This window comes from Odontesthes bonariensis, chromosome 15 (genome assembly GCF_027942865.1).
Source record: "Odontesthes bonariensis isolate fOdoBon6 chromosome 15, fOdoBon6.hap1, whole genome shotgun sequence".
Lineage (NCBI taxonomy): Eukaryota > Metazoa > Chordata > Actinopteri > Atheriniformes > Atherinopsidae > Odontesthes > Odontesthes bonariensis.
Window position 1 is genome coordinate 23,689,175 of NC_134520.1, and position 25,537 is coordinate 23,714,711.

General features: G+C 38.7%; 1 protein-coding gene across 7 annotated transcripts in view; it reads right to left on the reverse strand.

Annotated features, from left to right (window-relative positions):
- The window catches only part of ptprsa (protein tyrosine phosphatase receptor type Sa), a 221,115-nt gene that overhangs the window by 113,449 nt on the left and 82,129 nt on the right, over positions 1–25,537 (reverse strand). For all 7 annotated transcript variants that reach the window (XM_075485598.1, XM_075485596.1, XM_075485599.1 and 4 more), the window contains one exon: positions 6,878–7,088. In XM_075485598.1, coding sequence (XP_075341713.1) covers positions 6,878–6,974 — 97 coding nt within the window. In that variant the 5' untranslated portion in view covers positions 6,975–7,088. The remainder of the gene's footprint in view (positions 1–6,877; positions 7,089–25,537) is intronic.

Consider the following 25,537-nt stretch of genomic DNA (forward strand, 5'->3'; position numbering starts at 1 on the left):
AAAGAAGATATAAAAAAGTTGATTTAGTGTGTTATCGATTTCTAATGGGAAAACTGTTTTGATATTAGAGCAACACCTTGGTACCAAGAATAGAAAAAACACCTACAAGGATGAAGATGTAAAGATCTGATAGCAAAGTTAATCCTATTTCACTGGTATCTGATTTGACATACTCCTAATAGTCATTCTATTAACACTGACAAATATTTATAATAGAGAATTGCAGAAATGGATGTTTTCTCTGTTTGAAAAACTATTAAAATATTGGGAATTTCCTGATTAAGTATATCTGTGTGAAAAATCCGTCTGTTAAAAAAATTTATTTAAATAATCCAACTAATAACAAAAATAAAATCCAACCAAATCACATCAAATCAAATAAAAAAACAGTTAAAAGTAATCTGCAGACATACTCTACGGGGCACGTCCGTGTCAGCTCCCATCCCAATATAACCCTACTTTCACCACGCAAGCTTAAGGCTTAATGAAACAGTTGCTTTTCCAATTAAATCATTATGAAGAAAGACTAATTGGAGTTTGCTCTTGGGGCAAATGGGGTGCAAGTTGTTTTTTTTTTTGCCTGCACTGTGCAGTTCATTGCCAGTCTTTAAATTGTATTCTCTCTTTTCTTTTTTATTCTATATATGTTACATACAATATCACTGATATAACTGAATACCACAAATATCACTGGATAATCAAAATACTTAATAGTAATTGCATATTTCAAAACATTTTAAAGACCAATATTAAAACTTTGGCAATTTATTAAGAATTTTTGCTTTGAATAAAAATATGTCTACTAGCGATGCCTTTGGAAATAAGCAACATTCACATACTGAAGTTACAAAGTTCTTAATGAAGCATTAACATATTCGGTAATAGATTCTAAAATAAATAAGCATATTATCAGAAGAAGGAACGAAACTGCATCATACAAAGTGCCATCTATGTTGACTGTACTTCAAATTAATTCAAAGGCCAGACCATATAAGACCAGTCCTCAAGGGACTCGTGGCAGGAGATGAGAATTCAATATGAAGTTTTAGCATGGTGGTATCCAGAGGTGAAAAACTCTTTCTAAAAAGAATGGCGCACTCGTAATATGCACAAATTGGTCCCACTGAAACCACTGTTGAAGGCTAAAGAAAAAAAGCAAACGACACTAAGTATCTTTCAACCAATTGAAAAATAAATAGGCTCAGTTCCTCAGAGGGAGAATGGGAATTAAGTTTAAGAGTGTCAGATATCAAAATGGTGCACAGAGAGGTGAAATGAGAACAATTTTGTGTCATTTAAAGACTTACTTGAGGCAACTGACACTTGTTGGCTCATCAAATGAAGAGGAAAACTCAATTTGTTGAAGGTGTTATAGGTCTGATCAACACAAATGACAGGAGAGGGAAAATAGAAAGGAAAAAAGATCTTGAAAACAACACATAAAACACTGCTATAAAAGTGAAGCTATATTAAGGGACAAGCAACTTGTGCAGAATCAAAGAAAGATGGTTTAAAGAATTACAGGACCAACAAAGCATCAAGGATTTTTTTTTCTCTCTTAAAGATGTTCGAAAACTTTCTGTGATCTCAACTTTCCCATCAAAACGCTGGGGACGGCATAATTCATCACCTCTGTGATGTGTTGGACTTCACTTTACTAGCAGGTAGAGGAAAAGCACCTTTCACACACTTCAATCTCATGTATCTCTCTGTCAAACTGAGTTCATGCAACATCACTCAAACTACTGGAGCATGCTAATGAAAAGAAGCTGAGAAAGAGAGACGATGGCAAAAAGAGAAGATACACAGTACACATCATCATCGAAGTGTGCAAGCTTAGAGGACACTTCTTTTATCCAAACTGGGTTTTCAAAAGATTGCTTTCGATGAAATACAATCCAGTATTCCAAAAAAATTGGGACACTGTCAATATAATAGCAACAATTTGAAAATCAAATAAAACAACAACATAAACCGATATGTTACTCACAATATAACACAAAAAAAACATATAAAACTTTGATTCTGAGACATTTTAGCATTTCATGAATTTGACAGCAGCAACACATCTCAAGAAAGTTGTGATGGAGTAACAAAAGGTTGGAGCAGTGTTTCAGAAAAATTTCCCTCGCAAAATTGAGAAGGCTTTAAATATGTCATCTTCTGCAGTACAAAATATAATAATGAAAAATCTGAAGACATTTCTGTGTGCAAAAGACACAGTTAAAAATCAATGTTACATGCCTGTGATCTTCAAGGCCCTCGGGTGGCAATGTATTGAACGCAGATGATGATTTAGTCATGAAAATCGCTGCATGGGCTCGGGAACACCTCCAGAAATCATTAACTGTGAGCACAGTTCATCGTTATATATATATATATATATATATATATATATATATATATATATATATATATATATATATATATATGTATATATACAAATACAGGTTAAAGCTCTATCCAGCACAGAAGAAGCCATATGTGAACATGATACAGAAAAGCTGTCATCTTCTCTGGACCAAAGCTCATTTAAAATGGACTGAGGCAAAGGGTAAAAGTTCTTCAGTCAGACGAATAAAAATTTGGAATTCTTTGTGGATATCATGGGCCCCGTGTCCTCCAAACTTAAAAGAAGAGAGACCGTCAGGCTTGTTTTTCAGCGCTCAGTTATAAAGCCTGCATTTCTAAAGGTATGGGGGTGCATTAGTACCTAAGGCAGTGGCAGCTTACATATCTGTAAAGGTGCCACCAAGGCTGAAAGATAAAGAGTAGGTTTTGGAGCAATATATGCTCCCAACCAGACAACATACTTTTCAGGTGAGGCCTTGCATAATTGCACAATGCTAAAACACATACTGCATCTATTATAACAGCATGGTTTCATAGAAGAAAAGTCTGGGTGCTCGACTTGGCCTTCAGTCCAGACGTTTCACCAACTGAAAACGTTTAGCACATCAAACACAAAATATGACATAGAAGACCAAGGACTGCTGAGCAGCTAGAATGAGACAACATTCATCGCCAGGTCCAGCAACTGATCTCATCACATTTACAAACTGTTGTGGCCCTGTCACAACTTTTTTGAGACATGTCGCTGCCATAAAATTCGAGAGGAGCTAATATTTTTCATGAAATAGTAGAATACCATGAAAACATTTAATTTATTAACAACCCTAATTTTTAAATTAGGGTTGTACATTTCACCAATATGTTTGTCTAATACTACTGCCACAATGCTTTTGAGGTACTAGTATTAACAGACTATGCATAAAGCAATAAAGAAGTAGTGTAATTATACAGCATGAGCCCGAGTACATAAAGGTTTCTACCTTCAGGTCATTTTAATCTAATATATTCTTATCAATGCTGTTCAGGAATCTTGAACACCTACAAGTTTTCCACCTGTAGGTAGGACATATACAAGATGGTTACTTAGGTAACCATAACTTGAAATGTCTTCTTTTGACAAACTGTCATCTACAAAGCCATGGCTTATCAGCAAACCAGGTTTTGGTGCCTGGTTTTATCCTGCTTGGCAATTTCCTCACATTTACAGTGACATGAGATGATCACAAGTTTTTCAATTGCAAGTGAAAAACAACTGTTGACTTCATAGAAACAGAAAATTGAGAGTTTGAGGTCCTTCTGCACTACTAAATAATAACTTGTTTCCTTATGCTGTTTATGACGATCCTGCTCTCAGAATTCAACCGAATATCAGCACAAACAGGCTACTCGAGTCAGATGCCTGTAACGCAATTAAAAATTTACTTGTTTTCTTCTCATCTCAGACATAGAGAAACAGAAAAAAGCCCATAGAGTAAAATATGGGGCCCTGCATACTGCAGCAGGGTGCATATAAAACTGAATTTTACATTTCTAACTTGACAGTGTTGCCTCAAACATAATTTGACTGGAGAAGATACAGAGTGAGTGAAGCAGAAGGAAGGACAAAGACAAACAGGGGGCCAAGATGCAAGAGTGAGAGATGGCTCTACTATGGGGGCTTCATATTTTTTTTTCTAATAGGCAGATTCAAAGGGAAATAAATAATTGAACATCCTCACTCCATCACTGCGAGTTTTGGCCAATTATTATTCCGAGTTCTTTGCCAAGAGTGTCACTGTGGAGAACTTCAAAAGTCCAAAAGAAACAAGTGAAGGGAGAAAGAGGTGATATGCCAGGGAAAATAATAACAATAATAACAATTAAGTCAGTCCACTTACACAAAAGCTCACATACAAACAAATATTGCAAGATTGAATACCTCAATTCCAGAAAAGACAATGACTTAAAATGTATTCAAAAATGAAAAATTAATATTTACTTAAAAAACAGTGAGATTCTTTTCAATAAAGAAAATAATCATTCAAGTTGTAGCTTAAACAAATGCATCAACAAAATATGAATAAAGAATTATTTTCTTGTTAATACATAGTCATATAATACGTCCAACTTCAAGCAACTGCTTTTCGGTTGTATATTTTGCCACCTTTTATCATGACCAACAGATCCTGGATTACAATACTGCACAAACAGTATCTTAACAATTGACCAGTTGTTTCTTGTTGCTGCTGCAACAAAACAATTTCCCAAATTGGGATTAATAAAGTATCTATCTATCTATCTATCTATCTATCTATCTATCTATCTATCTATCTATCTATCTATCTATCTATCTATCTATCTATCTATTATGTCATTTTTTTGTATTGTCAGTATAAGTTATTTTGATTAAATGTTAATCAAATACCAATATCTCTGTATTCAAATCTAAATGTATTTCATAAACTCTTAAATGAGGCAACAAACAGGGGAAAATATGTGTGTGTACTACATGTAAAGAAGATAACTCCTGATTTTACTCAAAACAGATGCATGATAATGGGATCCAGTTTTATAGCCATGCCTCAACAAATGTCATAAGACTGTAATTTGATCAATATGCCATAGCCACCCATGACAAAGCTTTTTGACAATCCGCATAAGTTTCTTTCAGCACCCACACACACATATCTGAATACAAACGTATGCAAACATGCAGACAAATATAGACTTGCACACAAGCCACGCATTAATATGGTTGGGGAGGTAGGATTTATTGAGCCATATTTCTTTCTCTTTTGATTAAAAACGTCTCCTTCACACTGTGATTTATGAGTGTAAATAAAAAGAATAGAGGGCAGGGGGGAGACAGAGAGAGGGAGGGATGTGAGAGGAAGGGATGACATCATGCTTCCAAATGGGCTTTTCTGCAAAACGGTGGCATCCTTTCAGTCCACCGAGTGGGAGTGAACATAATTGGACAAATGCACTGCTGTGTGTGGGTTGTGCTTGTGGGGGGTGAGTCAGAGGGAGGAAAGGAAGGTAGTCTTTGCGTGTGCATTTTTTTTTTTTTCAAATATAGTGGTAAGGCAGTGCTGTGTGGCCTCCCAAAAAGATGAAAAGGTTGGGAGGAACAATGTGTGTTTTGCCAGAAGGGGAAGGATGAGACAGAAGGCAAAGTGTTGAAAATGAAAGACAATGAGAGAGTGTGCAGCTATGATTACTACAGGCAGGGTATACAAAGACTTGCAGATAAATGTTTCTCAAACAGAACAGAGGCAGTGAAGAGGAGAAACGGATTTCTTACACACAATGGGCAAATTAAATGTTGATGAAAACATCTGAGGTTTTAAACATTTGCTTCACTTTTACTCAAGTGGACAACAGGAGGACAACAAAGACACCTGTTTGACATTTGTCTGTTTGAAATTTGTGATATTCTTTTGCCAGTTGGGCTGAGCAACTCTCGAGTTAAGCTACAAGGCACTCAAACCACCAGGCAATCACAGGTAGACATCTTTGCTGTGAATAGAAAAAGAAATCAAGTGGTCCTCATGTAATCATGAGCCTTTGAGAATAAACTGAATGTCAAAACTGAGACGAAGGAAAAGACAGAGAGAGCATGCGAGGTTAAAAATGCAATTTATCTTGCAAATTACATTTAGAGGCAAACACACAAATATGTACGCCCTTTAATATACTATTCTTTCACTCAACAGTACACTAACACACACTTGCACGTGGTTTACAAACAATGAATCCCATGGGGAAGCCTCCCCACCTTGCCATCACTCTCGTTCCATTTCTCTGCAGAGCCTTCTCTTTGTTTTGCCTCCTTAATGCTGCTCTAAGCCCATCTTAACAGGGAAATGGTGCAGAACAAATCCAAAGCAGGAGTTGACAGGGTGGGATAAGAGACTATTGATGTTTCCACTCTTACTGACATGGGCAGTTAAGGAGGACAAAACTGTATACAGATTCAGCCATAAACAAACATTTTGCATTATCAATGTTTTGAAACTTCATGTGAGGAGCTGACTGGTATCCATGAAAATATGGCATCTGAAATCCAAGTAAGTTTCTATCAGCAGCAGCATGTCCCGGATTCCATGAGGGAAATCAGTGAAAACACATTGACTAAACACTGATTACATATACTACGCTACCAATAAATATTTTACGCTGGAAACTGCAGCATGCCCATATACGATGGAAAATACATTAGCCATGACTTTTCATTGTCAGAGTTGTGCACTTAAATGAAATTAACACATTTTATAAGTTAACGGCCCTTCTGCACGTGCTGCACATTACACAGATAACACCGATCTTAAAATTTGAAAAGTAAATACATGTTTTTAAGCTCACTCTTAAAAAAGAGAAAAAAGCAAAGACAATGAATGTACAACAAGTTTTTACTAACTTGCCATCCTCACATTTTCTGCTGGACTGCTGGTCTCTAACCAGTGTACAAATTATGAATGATCAACCCCTGTGGGGCATCACCTTGAAATGTTTACGGCTGTAGCATAGCGGTCATGGTACTTACATAAGGCGTTGGAGCAGGTGAGCAGCAGTGATAGCAGCAGACTGGTCACAGGCAGAAGAAGTGGCATGGAGAGGCGCGGGGTACCACTGGTGGCCATCTTGGCTGCAGCAGGAAAGGGGGCAGGGTGGGGTTGTACGATGACCTGGCCGGGGAGCCGAAGCCCCGACTGCACAGGGAAACTCGGGGTCTTCGCGCAGGATGGCTTGGCACTCTGGAAAATAGACCAATATTACATTTGATGTTAAGAATATTTTCAAAAACCTCAATATCATTTCTGAGTACTGGCAGAATATTAACCTGAGCCACTTGCAACAGACGATAGCATATTGACTTGTGATAAACGCACAGACTATAATGGTGTTCCATGCTTTTCACAACCTCTAAATACTACTGACACATAACTGGAGGTAAGGTCATGAGATGTTTGTGACAGTACTGTAAGCCAAGGTGTCATATCTCACAAACCTGTAACCTTTGCATTTTGCAACCAGCATCTCTTCACATCCCCTAATTAGCAGAGCAGTCACGGTTTTTTTCTTTTTTCTATCCTAATCACCTAATCATGCCCTTATTTACTTATCTCATTGGCTTGTAATTACACCGGCACCCAATGATTTTCCAGTCATTGTCTCTTTGTTTTACTCAAATTGCCATTAATCCCACAATTTACACACGGGAAAAAGGGAATGACACCCAACACACTAGTTCTCTCATTGATATGTCTGATGCAGCACAGAGCCACCACCGAGTTCTTAGACGTACTCTTTAATCAAAAAGAAAAGCGTGATGAGAGAAAGAAGGAGAAATCCAGGACACTTTTTTTTCCAATTGTGCATGAGGTTCAGCCGAGACACTTTCACAAGCACTTTACTGTGAAATATTAGAGCAGGTTAAAAAGATACAATGCCACGAAAAACTTGGCAATCAGGCTACAAAGATAAAAACACAAGACTGTTCATTCCCACAAGACCCAGATCACAGAAAGAGGGTCAAGCCCTTGTGTCAGCCAGGATCTGCCCTGCTTTAGTGTCCTTCTGAAAGACAATGAACTCCTCTGAGCTCCAGGGATTCCACTACTCAGTTGAGACTACACAAGGGGTGAAGGCGATTCTCTACAAGGGAGATTAATCACCTGCACACTAGGTGGTTAACAGGGTACACCAGTGCAAACTATGTCAACAATTTATTATCATTTTGCACTGTAACACGCAGGTAATATACTATTCTGTCAACAAAGGTTGAACCTTTTGATCCTTGAAGTAGTCATGTCCAAATGGTCCCTGGCCACACTGTAAAATCTTCACAACAGTACAAATTTTGACAGGAGTGTTTGTGACCAAGTTGTGAAATTAATGCACTTTAAATAAAATGCATAACAAGCAGACAATGTGTATCATTCATGTTCAGTTAGGATCGGAGGCTTGTTGATTACAACAAAGTGAATTTACAGGATGCTGTTGACATGAGAAGGTACATCACCAAAACATATAAACTATCTCTGCATAGTAAACTGAGATACTTAATTATCAATAGCCTATATGTTGCCAGTTACCTTCAAAAGCTTCAGTTAAATGAAAACTAGAGGCAACACTGACAAACTTCTCCAACAGTTACAACAGCTTAGTCAAAGTGATGAATATGAGTGGGATATAACATGAATAAATTCACTCTACTTAAAACTTTTTTTCTTTGTTAAAGATGTCAGGCTGCTAATTTGGCAGAGGAGTGAAAAAGTTAATGTTGTGCAGCTGTTTTACAGGGCTTCATTTTTGACTGTGGCCTTGTGAGAGGCAGAAAACCACGGCTAATTGCAGTGTAACCGAGCCCCTCAGTCAACATGCATATAAAAGTGCCCCACCCTCCATTACAACTCCTGGACTCGGCTCTTCAACTGGCACAAAAACACAGCAAACGCATGCTGCAGGCACACTGAAAATAAAACCACAAACAGATAGAGTAAAAACAAGACCTGACAGAAACTCTATTCACCTCTAAACACACTCCCTTTTCACATGCACGATTTAAATAGAGAAATTCAAGAACACATGACCTGAGCGCACTTACAAAACCACAAAGGGAGAGATCAACAATGGATCTTTCGAGGCAACACAATGCCAACAAAGAGTGGGTGTTTTTCAGAAGCTCCGCTCATCTTTCAACACAATGCTATGCACACACGACCAACATGTGTGGGCCCCTTTTGTTCGTTGCTTTTTACTTTCTTTTTCTTGGCTTGGAGAGCAGATGATGTCATCGGTGAGAAACACTGAAACATTTATAAAGAGAGTGCAGGAGTATCAAATTGTCTAGGGGACTTATGAATGATGCTCCTTTTGTTCTGACTGTAAACACTGGTGCAGGTAGAGGAAATCTTGCATGCCTGTAGGGAATTACTATATCTTTGCTCACGAGATGCCAAGGTTATGATTTATGACTCTGCCCCTTAGGCCATGGTTATCCTCACCTCTGGTTGCTATATAAACTGCACAACACAATTGCAACAGCTATTGTTGTTCAACAGCCTCAATATTCCTTGGAGCATGTGTGGGCTACAGTTGACTCATATATGGTCTACAATGCGTCATGTAACCTTCCTTTCTGAAATGTGAATTGACAGAAATGATTAGACAGGAGAATTAGGTAGATGGATGAATAATTACACAGTCTTTGGAAGATAAAGCCTTTCAAAAGCGAACCAAAACTTAATTTTCACTTTGTAACTATTGCATATAGGTTAGTGCAATTCTCAAGTTTGTCAGTGACACATGTAGTGCTAAATTCTAGAGAAGAGAAGTAGGATGACACCAACCATGGTAAGATCTTCTGAAGACCTGTGTGATGTGTGCACTTGCTGTCTGAAAAGTGCATTTAAAATCAATGCTTTTCTCAAAAGAAACACACAGGAAAACACAGCATATTTCCACAGCTTTGAGCACTTCCATGGGAATACCTGTCAACTCCTGCTAAAAGCATTTATCACTTTGCCTTTTAGAACTGAATGCTAAATGAGTATTCTGGCAATGCTAGCCGAAAGGCCAATCAATTGATAAACCCTCTGCTGCTTCTACATTATAGGCTGTGATTGTAGGGAAACTATTAAAGATCAACTACTTCAAAATGTCTACTATGAACGGAAATGAATGGAAACATAGACAGTAGCACGACTGCACTCCCAATTAATGATAAATGTCACCTGAGAAACTTGTTACGACACAAGACAAACAACACATGACAAAGGAAGGCAATTAAACGCAGAAAACACGGAAATCTGTCCTATAATTTCAAAGTCAGTCCTGGTTTGCCAAAGGTTTAAGCACTTTTCAGAGCAGTAATCTGTTTTACGTGCAGTGTCTTTGCTGTTAATCAGAGAAAACATTTCTTTCCAGCACATTACCACATGATGAACCTTAGAAACGGGGAACAATTAACGTACTGATGGCATGTCCACATTGTTTAGAATTTGAAAAAACAAGTTGTTACATATTAAGACAAGACTTACCATATTTCTATACAAAATGATAAAAGAAAATGAATTAATTCAAGCAAGATGTTGGATTAAAATCTAAAGTCTTCCAATGACCAAATCTATTCATTAAACTCTGTTCTATTCCCACTGATGGGCAATTAATTTATTTTAAATCTTTTATCCTATGTGAAAACTGGCTATCACACCAGATATTAACCCAGAGCTAGGCTTCAGTGATTACGGCCAAAATGGCAGCACAATTTCCACTGAGTGGTAGCAGTCACTGGCTATCAAGGACTCTCTCTTTGACATGGTCAAGCTTTAAATTCAGCTCGTTTCCCCGTGCAATATTGATACTAATGCATTTGATTACTAAGATTGAGAAAGGCAGAGAAGGGAAGAGGAGATGGGAATCTGCACCACAGGCATGAAATGAGAGCAGAAGCCGTAGATATAAAACTTACTGCATTTACCACAGCCACATGCATTTAAAAAGGAGGGAGTTATCGCATCAGAGCTAATGGACGTATATTCTTTGAAATTATGAAATCAGACAAACAGAGAGACATCTTGATGAGATGTGTGACTTCAAAACACCATGCAATTTCCATCCACTTGTGCATACTTTACTGTTCAACACAGAAAACCATCTAAACACACACACCCACACATTATAAAATAGGTGAATTTGCACATATTCAGAAAAATTATATATATTACCTGAGGGACGGCATTAATAACCCCTTTTATGTGATGAAACATAAGCTCACTTCACATACATGGTAAAAAAAATAGCACTGTTTGGTTGGGCTTGATGATTAAACCTCAGTATTTGTTGTGTAGACTTTTAAAAATAATATTTGAAGCTTTTGATCTCGTACAAAACATATTTTGGCTTGGGACTTTGTGAAAGAGGGTTTTTCATTAATTTTGTCGTCTCAAGAGGTTATGTTAAAAACAGGCTCCAGGATACTAACAAATAATGCTTATAGTGGAATTTGATTCATGGGTGATTCTTCACTGGAAATTAGATCCCAATATCATGAAAAACTGCTGGCCTGCTTGAAAAACTCTTCTATAAAAGGTATTTGGGGCAGGTGGAAGTAAAGCCTACTGACTAAGGCGTAGCTTAAACTGGAAACAATACTTATATTAGTTGCTCAGTTATGCCTAACAACAACATAAGCCTGACGAGAGAATTTAATTACTCTGAAATATTAATGATTTGAAGGCCACTGTGACAATTTAACTATATTAAAAATGAACAACTCCACACTGTGGCTGATAAAGCCATAAACAGAAAAAGAAAATCCACCTGTAGCTTTGTTAAGTGGTTCATTTTCAAGGCTCATTAGCAGCTAATGTCACACTACAATCGCTTGGATCAATTAACTAACCTTTGTGTATGATAATCACAGAAAGTCCAATAATGTGCTGCTGACCTTCCCACACAACACAACTGTAGCATCCTGTAAGCATTGTCTGTGCCGAGTAATATGCCATTTTTTTTCAAGCGAGCAGTTCCCACATCTCATTTAACAGTGGATTGAGGGTTATGCAAATATTCACCCTTTTGTGATAACTGTAGGTATCACTGTAAAAATAAAAAAATAAGCCGCGTTGCATTGCAGGAAGATGCCAAAACACAAATTTTCAACCAAATCCTGCCTTTTTTATGGCCCCTTTTAAACTCTGCTATCTGCAGTTTATGCTCAGCCTTCAGCTGCTACCTCTACCTCTGCAGTCTTTCACCTTAGATGAAGTTTTTACGCGTCAGCTCTGACTCCCAGGGGTTTTACTTCAACCAGTTTATGGCTTTTCATTGATTCATACCACAGACAGCCAGCAAAATAAAAATGTAAAATGTAGGTTTATTGAGGTTATCAATGTATCATTAGTTCATGTGCTTCTACATAATGACTAGGCAGTGTGTAGGCTCTGGATCTAATGAACAACACTGTTCCTATGTCTTTGTGAGTTATATCTTAATTTATTTATCATTGCATGGGGTGTATATAGTACTTTATATGTGTCCTAGTTTGGATTTGCATAAATGTACTTGTGTGGGCCATTTTATTTAATGTTCTTATATGTATGCATCAAGTATAAACAAATTTATGTGCTCTCATGTAATTTGTTTTTGTGTTTGAGAGTATCTGCATGCGCCAGTCATTATGAGAAACAGAGGTACCCTTTACACACAAGAACACACAGCAATAAAAACAAGTCTATAATAACATTTTTTTTCTTTCTTACAGTGGTAAAATACTAAGAATACTTATTCCACAGGTTATGAGTATGCAATGACACCAATCATACACACACACATACTTGCCCTCCCCACCTTCCACCTTCTTTGCTCTCTGCTAAAGAATATTACACATTTCAAGGCAAAATCTTCTAAGAGGTGTGTGCGTGTGACAGAAGGTGTTTGTCTCCACAGTATTTCCACCCGATCGTACTAGCCGTGCCCTTCCAGTCCTGTGTTTTTCTTACTGCTTCCCTCCTCTCCCATATTTCCACCCTTGAACTCATGCATACTAAACTATGCTTGCATTGCAGATGTTTGGTAGAGAATCACATGAATTTGCATGGAATAGAAGGACTATTATGTAAATTTCCCAGTGTGTTCTTATCTTCCAGCTTCACTCTTACATTGCCATTTGTTCCATCCAGCGAGATCAGTGTCAAAGGAATCTAAAATAAGGTGCACTTTGTCATTAACCATGTGTCGGGAAAAAAATCTTACACAAGGAATTTTCCCAAAAGCTATGAGACCTCTGCTATTTTAACATTTAAAGCAATTTACTCTGATTTAACTGTACGGACAATAAAAAATAAAATAAAAACAGCTGTTTGCTATGTGATACAACAGGTGGTGACAAATATGAAGTCTTTTTCTGACTTTTCTCCATAGCACATTACTATGTGATTTATTCATAAATAAGATTTTTTTTTTTTTTTAAAGTGGGGGCTGTTTTCATATGTAGTCAGATCTGTAGCTCTGTGACCTCATTAAGAGATTTCTGAACCCCCTGCCCTGGCAACCTTTATGTTGAAGTAGCTTTCCCATGAGCTTTTGCCTTCTACTTTTCGCAACCTCTCGGGCCCAGGAATGGTACCCGACACCTAAGAAACATCTTTGTGCTCCCCCCCTTGAGGACCTTAAACTTCCTTATGTTTTTCAAAGTTCCTGCTTCTTCTTCGGCAAAGATTTTCTTTAAATTGGGATTATAACTCCTGTAGCACCTACATGGTCACTTAAGATATACATCTGACTCAGGCTAAAAATTCCTCCTTTTATATATCAGAATATGAGGTTTTTGGGAAAACAATCTACTCAATGTTCAGGCATCTCCAGCTGCATTCAAATAGAAGTCTCACTACTTCTAAAACAAATTAGAGAGGGAACAAAATAAAGATGCGTGACAGAATTACCACATGCCCATTGAACCTTCACAGTCTTGTTTTTCCTCCCAGGTGTTGGCCTGAGTTTAATCTGCAGGGTTTATTTTGAACAATATGAGGCGGTATATTCCTTCCAATAAGCATGCAGAGCTGTGAGGGTTTTAGCTAAAATCCACTTCCGCTGAGGTCAAGAGCACAGCAGCGAGCACCGGGACTGAGCAACAGAGATGAACAGATTGGCAGCTAGGACACTTGGCTTGCAAGCTGACCACCTCTATGTGGACTTTTTTTGTTTGCCACTGTGGGGTGAAACAGTGCTGTGACGCTAAAAATTAGCAGGTGAAATTCAAACACAAGCAAACAGACACTTGTTGTCTTCTCCCCTTCTTTGTCTTCTGATCTAGCTTCCAAAGATGATAACGGCCAAAGGCTACAGGTGGCACTTTCTATGATAGATATCACCTCGGGTACGAAGAACCTGAGAAGGGAGAGGACTATTAAATATTAAGTACTTTATAAGATGTTTTATTGTAAGATACAATGGGGTGCATTAGAGTGGAGGTGAGATGGGGTGTGAGGCAGTGCTAGACATTATGGGGGAGCTGTTTAAAAAAAAATACTATGGAGGTTGGGAGAACAAGGGGAAGGAGGGGTTGAAGGGGTGACATCAGTTTTTGGCCGGCTGCCGACAGTCAGACAAGCCTTACACCGTCTGGCCAGCGGCTTGAATGTCCTTTTAAAATTGCCACAGGAGGGGGAGAGAAGTTTTTGAAGGGCGGCTGGGACAGCTGGGGAGGCACGCTTTATATTCATTCTGGAAATGGGATGCGGATGGGGGGAATGAGATTATTCTAAGTGATCAAGTAGGAGGCATAGCAGAAAAAGACTGCCAGACCAGGGTGTTCAGAAAATGTCTCGTCTCCGAAATTGGCAGGGCTAACTGAGTAACATTTGCTGTGGCGTTTGAAAAGTTTAATTTCCAAAATGAGACGTGCTAAAGCGTGACACCTACACACCAAAATGACTGCTGGGATGTTAAAATTCAGAATTAAGAAAAACTGGAGCCATCTTTGGCTGTTCACTTTAAAAAATTAAACTTAAAAAGACACTGTTGTTGTTTTTTTTAAATGTAAATAAAAAAACATACCAAGAGAGTGAAGAGTAATTTTCGAAAGGCTTGTTATATAAATGAAATATTCACTACAGACTGAACATCTCACAAATTATAAGAAAGTATTCTACCACATCACAATAAAAAGGCACATTACATACACACTTTACTGTGGAGTATCTCATTTAGCAGAAAACCTGTTGTTTTTTTGTTTTTTTAGCACTCAGCAGACAAACAAACACAGCCCTCCCTTCAGTGCTCCTTCAGAAGTTACTCACCCCCAAATTCATGGGACTCCATTGCCAAGGCAACATCACCAACAACTCGGCTATTTGACCAGAAAACATGACGAACCTTAGTAAACCAGTAAATTTCTTTAGCTTAGGCCACCTTTATGCAGACTCATGGCTCTGTTTCTCTGTAGTTTGGCCAGCCATAAATTATGCAGGCATGTGAGAGAGATGCTTTGATCCTTTTAAAGAATTGGACCACATAATTCTACACAGTGGCCAAAGGGTCTGTCAACTCATTCAGGAATTGAGTGCTGCTCAACTTGGGACAAGAGCATCATTTGCTTCTGATTTAAGTGAGTAAAGCAGAAAACATCATTTCATTTCTCCAACTTGTTCTCAACAAAAATGAACCAACTATTTCTTAAATAAATTAACGCCATGATTTTATACAAGGGACGCCGTATTTGCGAGCATGGCAGTTATACCTTTGATTCTCTTCAGTTTGTTTAATCTATTTCAATCCATCAAAAAGAAAAAAGCTTTATTCCAGCAGCTGCAGTAAATTAGGTCCATGATGTGTCTTTTCAAATTCAGGCTTGAAAACGCTATTCTCACCTGCTTTGATAGTGATCATTGAGTTAAATATAATATGAGGCTGCATTGATTTCTGTTATGAGAGGTTAACATCAACGGCTCTTTTTGGGCAGCTATTTAATTTAGTGAGACTCATATCAGTGAGCTAATAAGTATTTATTAATAATTTTAGATATGGCAAATTTAGTAAAAACTAAATAAATGAACTATTATAATCAACATGTCTAATAAAATGTTTTTTTTTTTTTTAAATGTGCAAATTCCAACCAGAAGAAACCCAGTGGTTAAATGAAGTACTGCAAATCCAAAATCCAAATTAGGTATGGGTATGAAGAATGTCGGCTACAACTTAATTTAGCTAGCTATTTAATTTAGTGAGAGTGAGACAAAGATTGTGCACTACAAAGAAAAGATACTGAGGAAACACACAGACACACAAATACTGGAAAACCCTATTGGCTCTGTTGATTAAAAGAGACCCCTCTCTTCATCGAGTATGGCCATCTTTTCCAGGCTCCTTGGAACAGAAAATTAATTGAAAATGGAGTTAATCCTTATAATATGCTTTCTGAAAATGGGCCAAATCATATCAGTGAGCTAATAAGTATTTATTAACCTCACTTCAATTGTCAGATTTAAGATAAAAAACCCTTTTCCATGACTAAGTAGGGAAGGTATATCTATATTTGCACTTCTTTGTGCTATAGTCAGATGATTTGGAGAATGAAAATTGTGGATCTCCAATTCAAATTTCCACTGTCATAAAGTCAGTAAAAAAATACACTTAACTGGACATCACTCCTGCAAGCATGCTTATTTCTGCAACTATGCTGAATGCTTGTAATTTTTAAGTTAATACATTCTGGCAACAATGTTCAGCTCTTGCTGTATTCCCTTTTTGGTTTATGAAAGGCACTCCAAGGCTGATTATATGGTTCAGTGTACAAGAAAGAGTTCCTTCCATAGCAATTAGTGTTGTGCAACAAAGTGTAGCAGGCTGTTTGGGCAGGTTTGAGGCGGGGTTTGAGGCATGCCTGTGCCCCAGTCAATCACACTCCACTGGAAAAAGCAGAGACAGATGGAGAGCTTGACCCACACCATCTTTCTGCCTGTCAGTGCACCCATCACAGTCCCCACCATCAGCACTACCACAACAGCCTGTGGAAGACAACTGCTTTTTACAACCACTTTAAAATGGATTGAGGAACAGACAGCAGCAAATGTGACACTTTGACCTGGGACCCCCTTCGGGAAATCTCACATGTTGATTTTCTGTATACTGCAGACAGCCAAACATTAAAAACAAGATGGAAAAATTTTGAAAAAAAAACCCAAAAAAGACAACGTGACCTAAAGCCTACAATTTTATGCCAAAGAATAAAATCAACTAATTCATCTGTTGCATCTCTGATGCATCTTCACATCCAAAATCAAATCCTAATCCAATTAGTTAATCGTACCGTCAAAATATGTTTCATGGTGATGGCAAATCTTTCTCCTGCAAAAATATAATCAGCAGGTTACATTTACCCAAAAGATTACCTATATAACAAGAAAGTTTCAGTGAATGTATTTGAGAGCAGGACAGACATATTTTCTGTAGAAAAATCCCCCCTGTGTTTCCAGATAACTATCAGACAGCCCAGTGTGATAAAATGCTGTGTCCTTTGGCCGGACACCGAGATTCAGCCACCTCATGTGACCTGAATTTAGTCGGTAGCTGGTAGATGGTGTACAAGTGAAGGGGGGAATTCAGTGGGATGTTATAATGTTGCATGATCCATATTAATGCAGTCCTTCACAGTAACGTATTCAAACACAGAGCCAGTGTTGAGAGTTTCCTCTCGACCACTGGAGAGAAAGAGTTTGTTTGTGAGGCAGACAGAAGGTTATTGTGGACAACTGGCATGCATGTGGGCATAAGCCAGACGATGGGCAGTGATAACGCAATAGGTTTCCAAGAAACTCGCTCCCACACAAAGAGTACGTAGAAACCCCATACAGTGGCCACATGTCGCTTCCAAACATGTGTATTCATGCTGGTTCCCTCTTACAAATTCACACACTCGCTGCAGTATGTCTACAACGTCAGCTATCACTTCTTTGAGTACCCATCCACCTTCTGGCCCTTTCACTTCAGCAAATGACCTCCCCAAATCAACCATCCTTTTCGACCCCCACCGTGCACCGTCACTTTGTGTGCTGTTGACTGGAGCATTAATTTCACATGGGCCCCGGGAGGGATGGGCGTTAAGGAGGGTGGGTGATGTGCTGAGGTCAATGGTGAGGGGTCAGACAGCTGGCAAACCTCTTTAAATCCTCATTTTTCTTTTTTTAAACATCACGCATTCCTTCACAAAAGGGCACCTTTAGCCATCCATCTCTGTCCAGTTTAGCTGTGGTATGCTCAAGTTCTTTTAAACCACGTACTGTATGTGTGTGTATGAGTCAGACAAATGCAATGGTATACAATATAAATTATTTTTACTGGGACTGCCAAACACAAAAAGTAAATGTGTTCTCTCGTATTAAAAAAAGCAACAACCCTGAAGCCGTGGGGTGTTGCGGGTTGCTGGGTTTGTTTTCCTGTCTGCAGTATCCACATTCTTCTTAAGCAGTGGTAGACGTGCCGAGGGTCTTTTAAGTCGTACAAGAAATGCATAAAAAGACCCCTCTCTATCGGTCTTGCTGTCTTTTATTTTCTCTTTGCATTTTAAACCCCAATACTTTGCTTTGTTGAGCTGTGAGCAATGCTGCATGGAGTCAGTGGAGTGAGGGAAAGAAAGTCTAAGAGAAAAAGGATTGGAGGAAGAGTTCTACTCTCCTGCTTTAACTTATTTATTATTACTTATTTTCATATATACACACACTCTATGTATGCACATATGTAGAATAATAGTGACAAGAGCAGAAAACATGGTGGGGAAGAAAAAAAGTGAATGCTTGTGTACATGTAGAATTACAACACAGAGGGAGAAAATACACAAATGAGCCTGCAGACACACCCCTGCTCTTTAAAACACAATAACACTAACAGAGACTCCAGCAGAAACCACATCCAGGGTATATGTGTCTGATTGACAGATGATGAAGCCATGTGACGGATGTGGGCGGTGATGTGGTTTGTGATGAGGGTTTGCTGGAGACAGATGGATTATATGAGACCGAGATAGGGCTGTGGAACCATTGCCAATTCCAGTGACCTGCAGAACAATGCTCAGTATACAGAGACAGAGAGTGTGGGAGAGTCTACGGCCAGACAGCCTTGGGTGTGCGCAGACGACAGTCAGTTCTTCTTCGTGTAGTTGCGTTGGCATTTAGCATTTTGCTAAGTAGCACTTTGGCAGTCATGGGGAGGTACTGTAATTCCTGCTGTCTTTAATTGTCAGAGCTCAGACAATCTTCTTGTTTAAGGATTAAACAGGAACATTTATTTTTTGGTGATTTTTTTTAAACAATACAACACTATACAACAAACAGAATCGTATTGCACGGTTATAAACGTAATGAGAGAAACCTATTCAATACAAAAAGAGGTGTTTCCAGTCTAATCCATTTTACATCCATAACTAGGCTGATTCTAGGGCTCAGCCTTATGCTAAGTCACAAGACAGATTTTCTATCATCTTGTACTTGTCTGTTAGGGCTTCCATAGGGTTTAGCCACTCATATAAGCCATTTTTTCCCCTTGACTTCTTTTTAATCTTGCAAGATCTCCCAAAGAACTATCGGAGAGTAAAGGCTAAAGTGCAAAGCCAAATGTAGCTTAATTTCTAGATAAATTGTTTAGTAAAACTTATATGAATAGATGAGGTTCAAAATAATATGTTTTAATTAGAGCTACATTACCAAATTTAAGTTTGGTAACATGTTGACTTTTGTCTCCTTAAGATTTCTCCAGCCTACTATTGGAAGCATTTTTTTGTTATGCATTTGAATGCTATATTAGACCTATACTGTTCTACCTGCATTGTTTCACTCTTTCAAAACAAGTTTGTGATTAAATGAATTGGAGATAAATGTGCTCAAACTTGTTTAACACATGCTGCTCCTTCAACCGAGTCAGGAAGACTGTGAAATCACTTCATGCAGGGTTTTGTGAAAGCTGGAATGAAAACATGCACCCTTTCAGGCTTCTGAAGAACAAGATGGAAGCTTTGCACCGAAGCGGCAGCATGCCTCTAAGGACTTATCAACAGAACAAAATCAAAACATCAGGGGGCAAAGGTACAAATGTAATGGGAGAGATATCAAGAAGCTTCAACAAAAGAAAGAAAAAAAATTAGCAAGAGCATAAAATATGCCATACAAGCCAGGCTGCTGTGCCACCAGTCTGCTCATCTTCTTGGCGCCTGGCTGAGTGCTGGCTTTTATTCAATTGGGGGCCCATTTTTTCCTTCCTTGCTTTTTATATTTCCTTTTGTTTTGGTTATTCACCATAAGAGTAGTGAACAACTTGTTCGCTTGCTCTCTTTGCATTTTTGGATCACCCTCACTTGCCTTTCTTTATGGAATTGAAAAAGACGGCTGTTATTTTGCAAAGCCTCCTAGCCTTGAAATATATGCAGGCTGGAATCCAAAGCCCCTAATCACAGCTAAGGGAATAGGCTGAATTAAGAGTCACGATTTGATGCAAGAGAGAAATGGAGGGAGGAACACAGGGAGGAACGGAGGGAGAAACGTAGGAAGAAAATAGGAGATATAAATGAAGAAATAGCGAAGAGTAAAGGAAATGGCTATCAACTGTTTTTTAGGCACCGGATAGGACAGAAACCAAGCCAACATCACAAAACCAGTGACACTGTAGCTTTTAATTACACACAAATAAAGCTTGACTGAAAGTTTTGTCGGGTGAAACGAGTTATGGGAAGTGTATCGTGTGTATAATTCAGTTTGAGTGTGTTTGTACTCTTTGTCAATGTGAGCATGGTGATCCATGTCTGTGAAGAGTCTACTGACACATGACTGTATGATGTAGGGTTGAATGTACTTGTGCAGATTATGTTTGTGTGATATGTGACGGTGTCAGTGTGTTTGTGGCCTGCCACTTTGGTGCACCTCAAGCTATTCAGCTTTCGTCAAGCTCGCTCAGCAAGAGGCCGGCTGTTCCATCTGGTCGACCGTCCCTCCTCCGTTTTCTCCAACGACTCTGCATGAACTCTATGACTGCACTGTCTGGACGAGTTTGAATGAGAGTGATTGTAAGTATACATTAGCATGGCTTTCGCTATAAAATACATTAATGACATACAAGAGAATGCAAAAAATGAGTATACGTCACTGGGAACACACACAAAGTAGCTTAGCAGGCACAATAAAGTTCAAGGGAATTCTATTGCCCTTTCATCCCTTATTTCAGGCTTGTGTTTGCTGTTTTGATGGGTTTGCTGAGTTAATTTAGAGACAATGACACAAAATAAGAGGATGGATAATTGACAAGACAAACCCACACAGCCCCACAACCAGCTTATATGATATATGTTTACACCTTTGGCTTGATTGCAGCTCTGTAAAACACAATCCGTGTTCATAATGATAGAATGCCTCAATATTCTAAAATGTCTGAAGATAAAGCATACATTAAATGGAGTTATGTTTCAAGAAAGCATGAGCAAAAAAAAAGTATGCATCTTGTCTTCCTTCAGATCATTGCCATCATGTTTCCATTTCATTGCACAAAGATAACATTCTACAGAGAAAAAATACAAAATACCCATTTTAAAGTCTAGGCTGTCCCAGCAGTACAGCCAGATAAGACTTTTAAAAGCCAGATTATAACTTAGTTAATGAAATGACAGCATCTGATGGGATCTTTTCTGTTTTCGAGACATCAAAAAAATAAGAGATAATGTAAGATGTCTGGAGTTTGGGGAATTCTCTGTGCCCCAGATATCAAATGTAGATGTGAAATGATTGTATGGTGCATGTCTTTGTCACTAACAAGATCCCCTGAGGCAGCCTCAGTCACCTGAGCATCACAGCGAAGCTTGTAGCCAGGTCAACTGATGAATGAACCCAGAGTAACAACAGTAGTGTGCAGCATTTTCCACCAGAAAGACAGTATGTGTGTGGGCACGTGTGCGTTTGTGAGGAGCAGGCAACATCAGAGCTGTAGTGCAGCTGACTGCCATCTCACTGTGAACCAGCTTCCCCTTCTTTCCTCATTACCTGCTGTAGGTAACATAGGGGCTATTGTGCCTCCCAACATCCAAAAAACACCAACTTTCCATGTCTCCTTGGTTTCAATAGTTTATTTCCTCGATGTCATTATTTCATGAATGACTGACATCTGTTTTTGGCAGCATAAATAGAGCCAACTCACAATCAAAGTTATCCTGTGATTGTGTTGAACCCTGTAGCTGCAATGGCCATTTACTATGAGTGGATATTATTTGTTCCTTACACAATACATACTCTCAGGAAATGTGAATCACATTCCAAACCAATGGTTCACCAGTAGACACTGGTCTACTGATATACAGGTGGTGACAGCCTGCCAACAAATGCACCAATCTACCAGCAAAGGCAGGGCTGAAAATGACAGACCAAACACATGGATAGGAATACTAGGAACGCATGCAAAGAAAACATAAATAAACAATGGAATTGATTGATTACTTTTGTCATCTCGAGAAAGGGAAAACACATGCACATCTGCTGGAAAAACAGTTGTTCCTTTCAATTGTATTAATGTGCCCTCACCAAGACAAAATACCTCAGTCAAAATAAAACTAAACAAAGTTTTTCTTTTTTCTTTCTGCAAAACAACATTTGCCTCTATCCTACAAAACATCAGGCAAATCAGATCATTTCATATTTCAAGTAAATGTACCTCATTCACACATTAATCAGGCAGTGGCAGGACTTTGCTTGATAAACAAATCACTTATTCAGAAAACCAACCTATTCTCTTTCATGTTTATGCCTCAAGAATTTTTTTAAGTGGGTGGGGAGTCATGTTTTCCATCATTCATCTCCCTTCATACTCTGCATGTCCTCCTCTAATTCCTTTGACGATCACTTGTTTTCTTTCTGTTTTTTTTCCCCCAAACTTCCCTGATTTTCCTCCTTTCCTCTCCCTCTCATCTTAACATCACCCATCTTCCTGCTGTTTTTTTTTGTTTGCTTTACTTCTTTCTCTCAGTCCAACCCCCGTCTGCCTGGCTTTCACTCCTCAGTATAAAGAGGAAGAGGAAGAAACGACAACATGATGACTAGTCTTCACACAGAGATGCTAACATTGTCAGGGTCAGAATGGACACACAACCACACACATGCGGTGGTTTCTTAAAGGGCTTCGAAAAAACCTCTATGCTGACACAATCAAAATTTAGCTCAAGCAAGAGATATACACACACACAAACACATCACAAGAACAAAGACACCTACGCACAGACAAGCCACTGTGAAACAAACAGATCAGAGCTTAAAGCAAACAGTGATTCCCTCAGTAAACAGTGGCAGGGATGCATCCTCCTCATTAAGAGGAGGAAAGCCTGTTGTTTGGCCTGTGGAGTAATGAGAAGATGGGGAGGTGTGTAGGGTAGGGGAGAGAAGGGAAAGGGAGTGCTCAAATGACACCCTGACATTTTAGCCCGAAACAAACGAATCGATCAGGATTAAATTATTCATCCATGTGTTTACCGAGGAAATGGAGGGGTTTTAGGGAAATGGAAGGGAGATGAAATGGAGGGGCTTTAGGGAAATGGAAGGGCGAAGAAAAAAAAAAAGAAAGTGGGAAGCGGACAACAGCTTGGATGTGAACCTCCCTAAATCATTTCATGATCATTCTAAATTAACGATGCAGTGTACTCAGTAGATTTTGTAGCAGATGTAATTAGCTACCCTGTGTTTCAGTGATATTCAATACTGAATCTATAAAAGCCTTCTGTGTTTCACTTCCAACCCCTCAGAGAACCCCCAAGTGTATTTAATCCTGAGATTTAGGGGAAAAAAAAAAAATTATCCGTTCCACTTCGTGTGACACAATGTTTCAGTTTCTGACGAATTCACATAGTCTGTAGATTACCATGTTTTGCTGGATTATGCACTTCTATCCTGTTTGACTTCATTTATTGTGGAATTAAGAACTTGCTATACCTTGGCTAACTCTTTGGGAGACAATGTTGTCCCCTAATAAATCATCTCTCCCTAAAATTGACTCTTTCTCGGTAGACACACTTCAGATAAACAGCTGAAGCCCTGAAGTGTCATCTTGCATAGTTTCTAAAACAAAAGAAACAAGATCAATTTTTGGATTATTAACTTTGTTTATTCAAGCAGTGAGTTTCTCATTACAGTAAAAACAGAGCTATTTCAATTTTATAAGGATGCACTTTGATCATTTTCAAGAGGCTAAAGCTCAACTTAGCCATTTAATTGGACCACTGTCTTCACGCAAGAATACATGCGCAGGTGAGGAATCGAGTTTCTGATTGAAGCATGTCTCACGCCCAGATGTTATGGACTACGTGATACAACGTTCAAAATACTTCAATTTTGTGCCTTTCTGCATCTTGTTCTACATAAGCTCTTTGGTTGAAGACATGACTTAGAACCTTTGCAACAGCTGTTGTCATTTTATCAGAAACATGGTGGTACTGACCCACACTGAGTGAAATGGCAGTCAAGCTTTTAACTGAACTGTACTGAACACGTTTAGTTTTTCTTCAAAGTGACTTGCAATGACTTTTGCTTGATATGGAGTTATATGTATAAAATAACTTGAATAATTTTAGATATGGCAAATTTAGTAAAAACTAAATAAATAAACTATTATAATCAACATGTCTAATAAAATGTTTTTTTTTTTTTTAAATGTGCAAATTCCAACCAGAAGAAACCCAGTGGTTAAATGAAGTACTGCAAATCCAAAATCCAAATTAGGTATGGGTATGAAGAATGTCGGCTACAACTTAATTCATTCTTTTTTTGCTGCAATTAATTTGTCCGTCACAAATTTCTACTTCCTACCGGGTACTTTTCATGCGCTGTGATAGAGAGCGCAATTGCACTGAGCAGATGTTTTGGAGTGAAAATGAATTTGCTAAGCATGGGTGACTTTTTTCAACTTGCTTCGGGTTGTCTTTTCAATCAGTTAGCTGGCATGAGAAACAGGCCCCGCTGATGATTAACAGTTCTTGACATCGGCCACAGCACAGCCTATATATTAGCTATAATGGCTGTATATGTGTGTTCCTTTCTGATGTGTGACATGGACAACCGTGAAACTAACAATAAAAGTCATACCACAGTCAAAAATGTGAACTTTTCATATTCCTGGCTATAGATATGAGCCAGACAAAATAGGAGTGGGTGGGGTGGAGCTACATTATGAGTTGTAACCTCCGCAGTCTCCCCCCCTGTTTTTTAAGAAAGTCAATATGGCTGCTCTCTCTCTCCCTCCCAGCCTTCTGCATTCCACAGATAGAATAGATGGCCCTGCTTAGGATGACATTTTAATGAGTGTGTGTGGGAGAGAGCCTCCAAGAGGGTGGTGATAGAAGGGAACACACATGCACAAGCCCCAATACACAGACACAAAGCCTTACTGAGCACGAGTGCCACTCGCATGCAAACATGAATGCACACGAACACAAATTCACATGAATAATAGTGCTATTATGGACACACACATGCATTTTAGCAGGGAACAGACATTCATCAAAAGCCCCTTATCGTGTTAACCGAATCCTCAACCCTTAGTGATAGGCTACATCCTAAATGTCACGGTTATGTGCCACATCTCACTGATTTAATAATCCCTGTAAGCAATTGGCCAACAGTAAATTCACTGCTAAACTAAAGCTGAGGAAGAAATCACAGCTATGCTTCGACACTTACGGTGA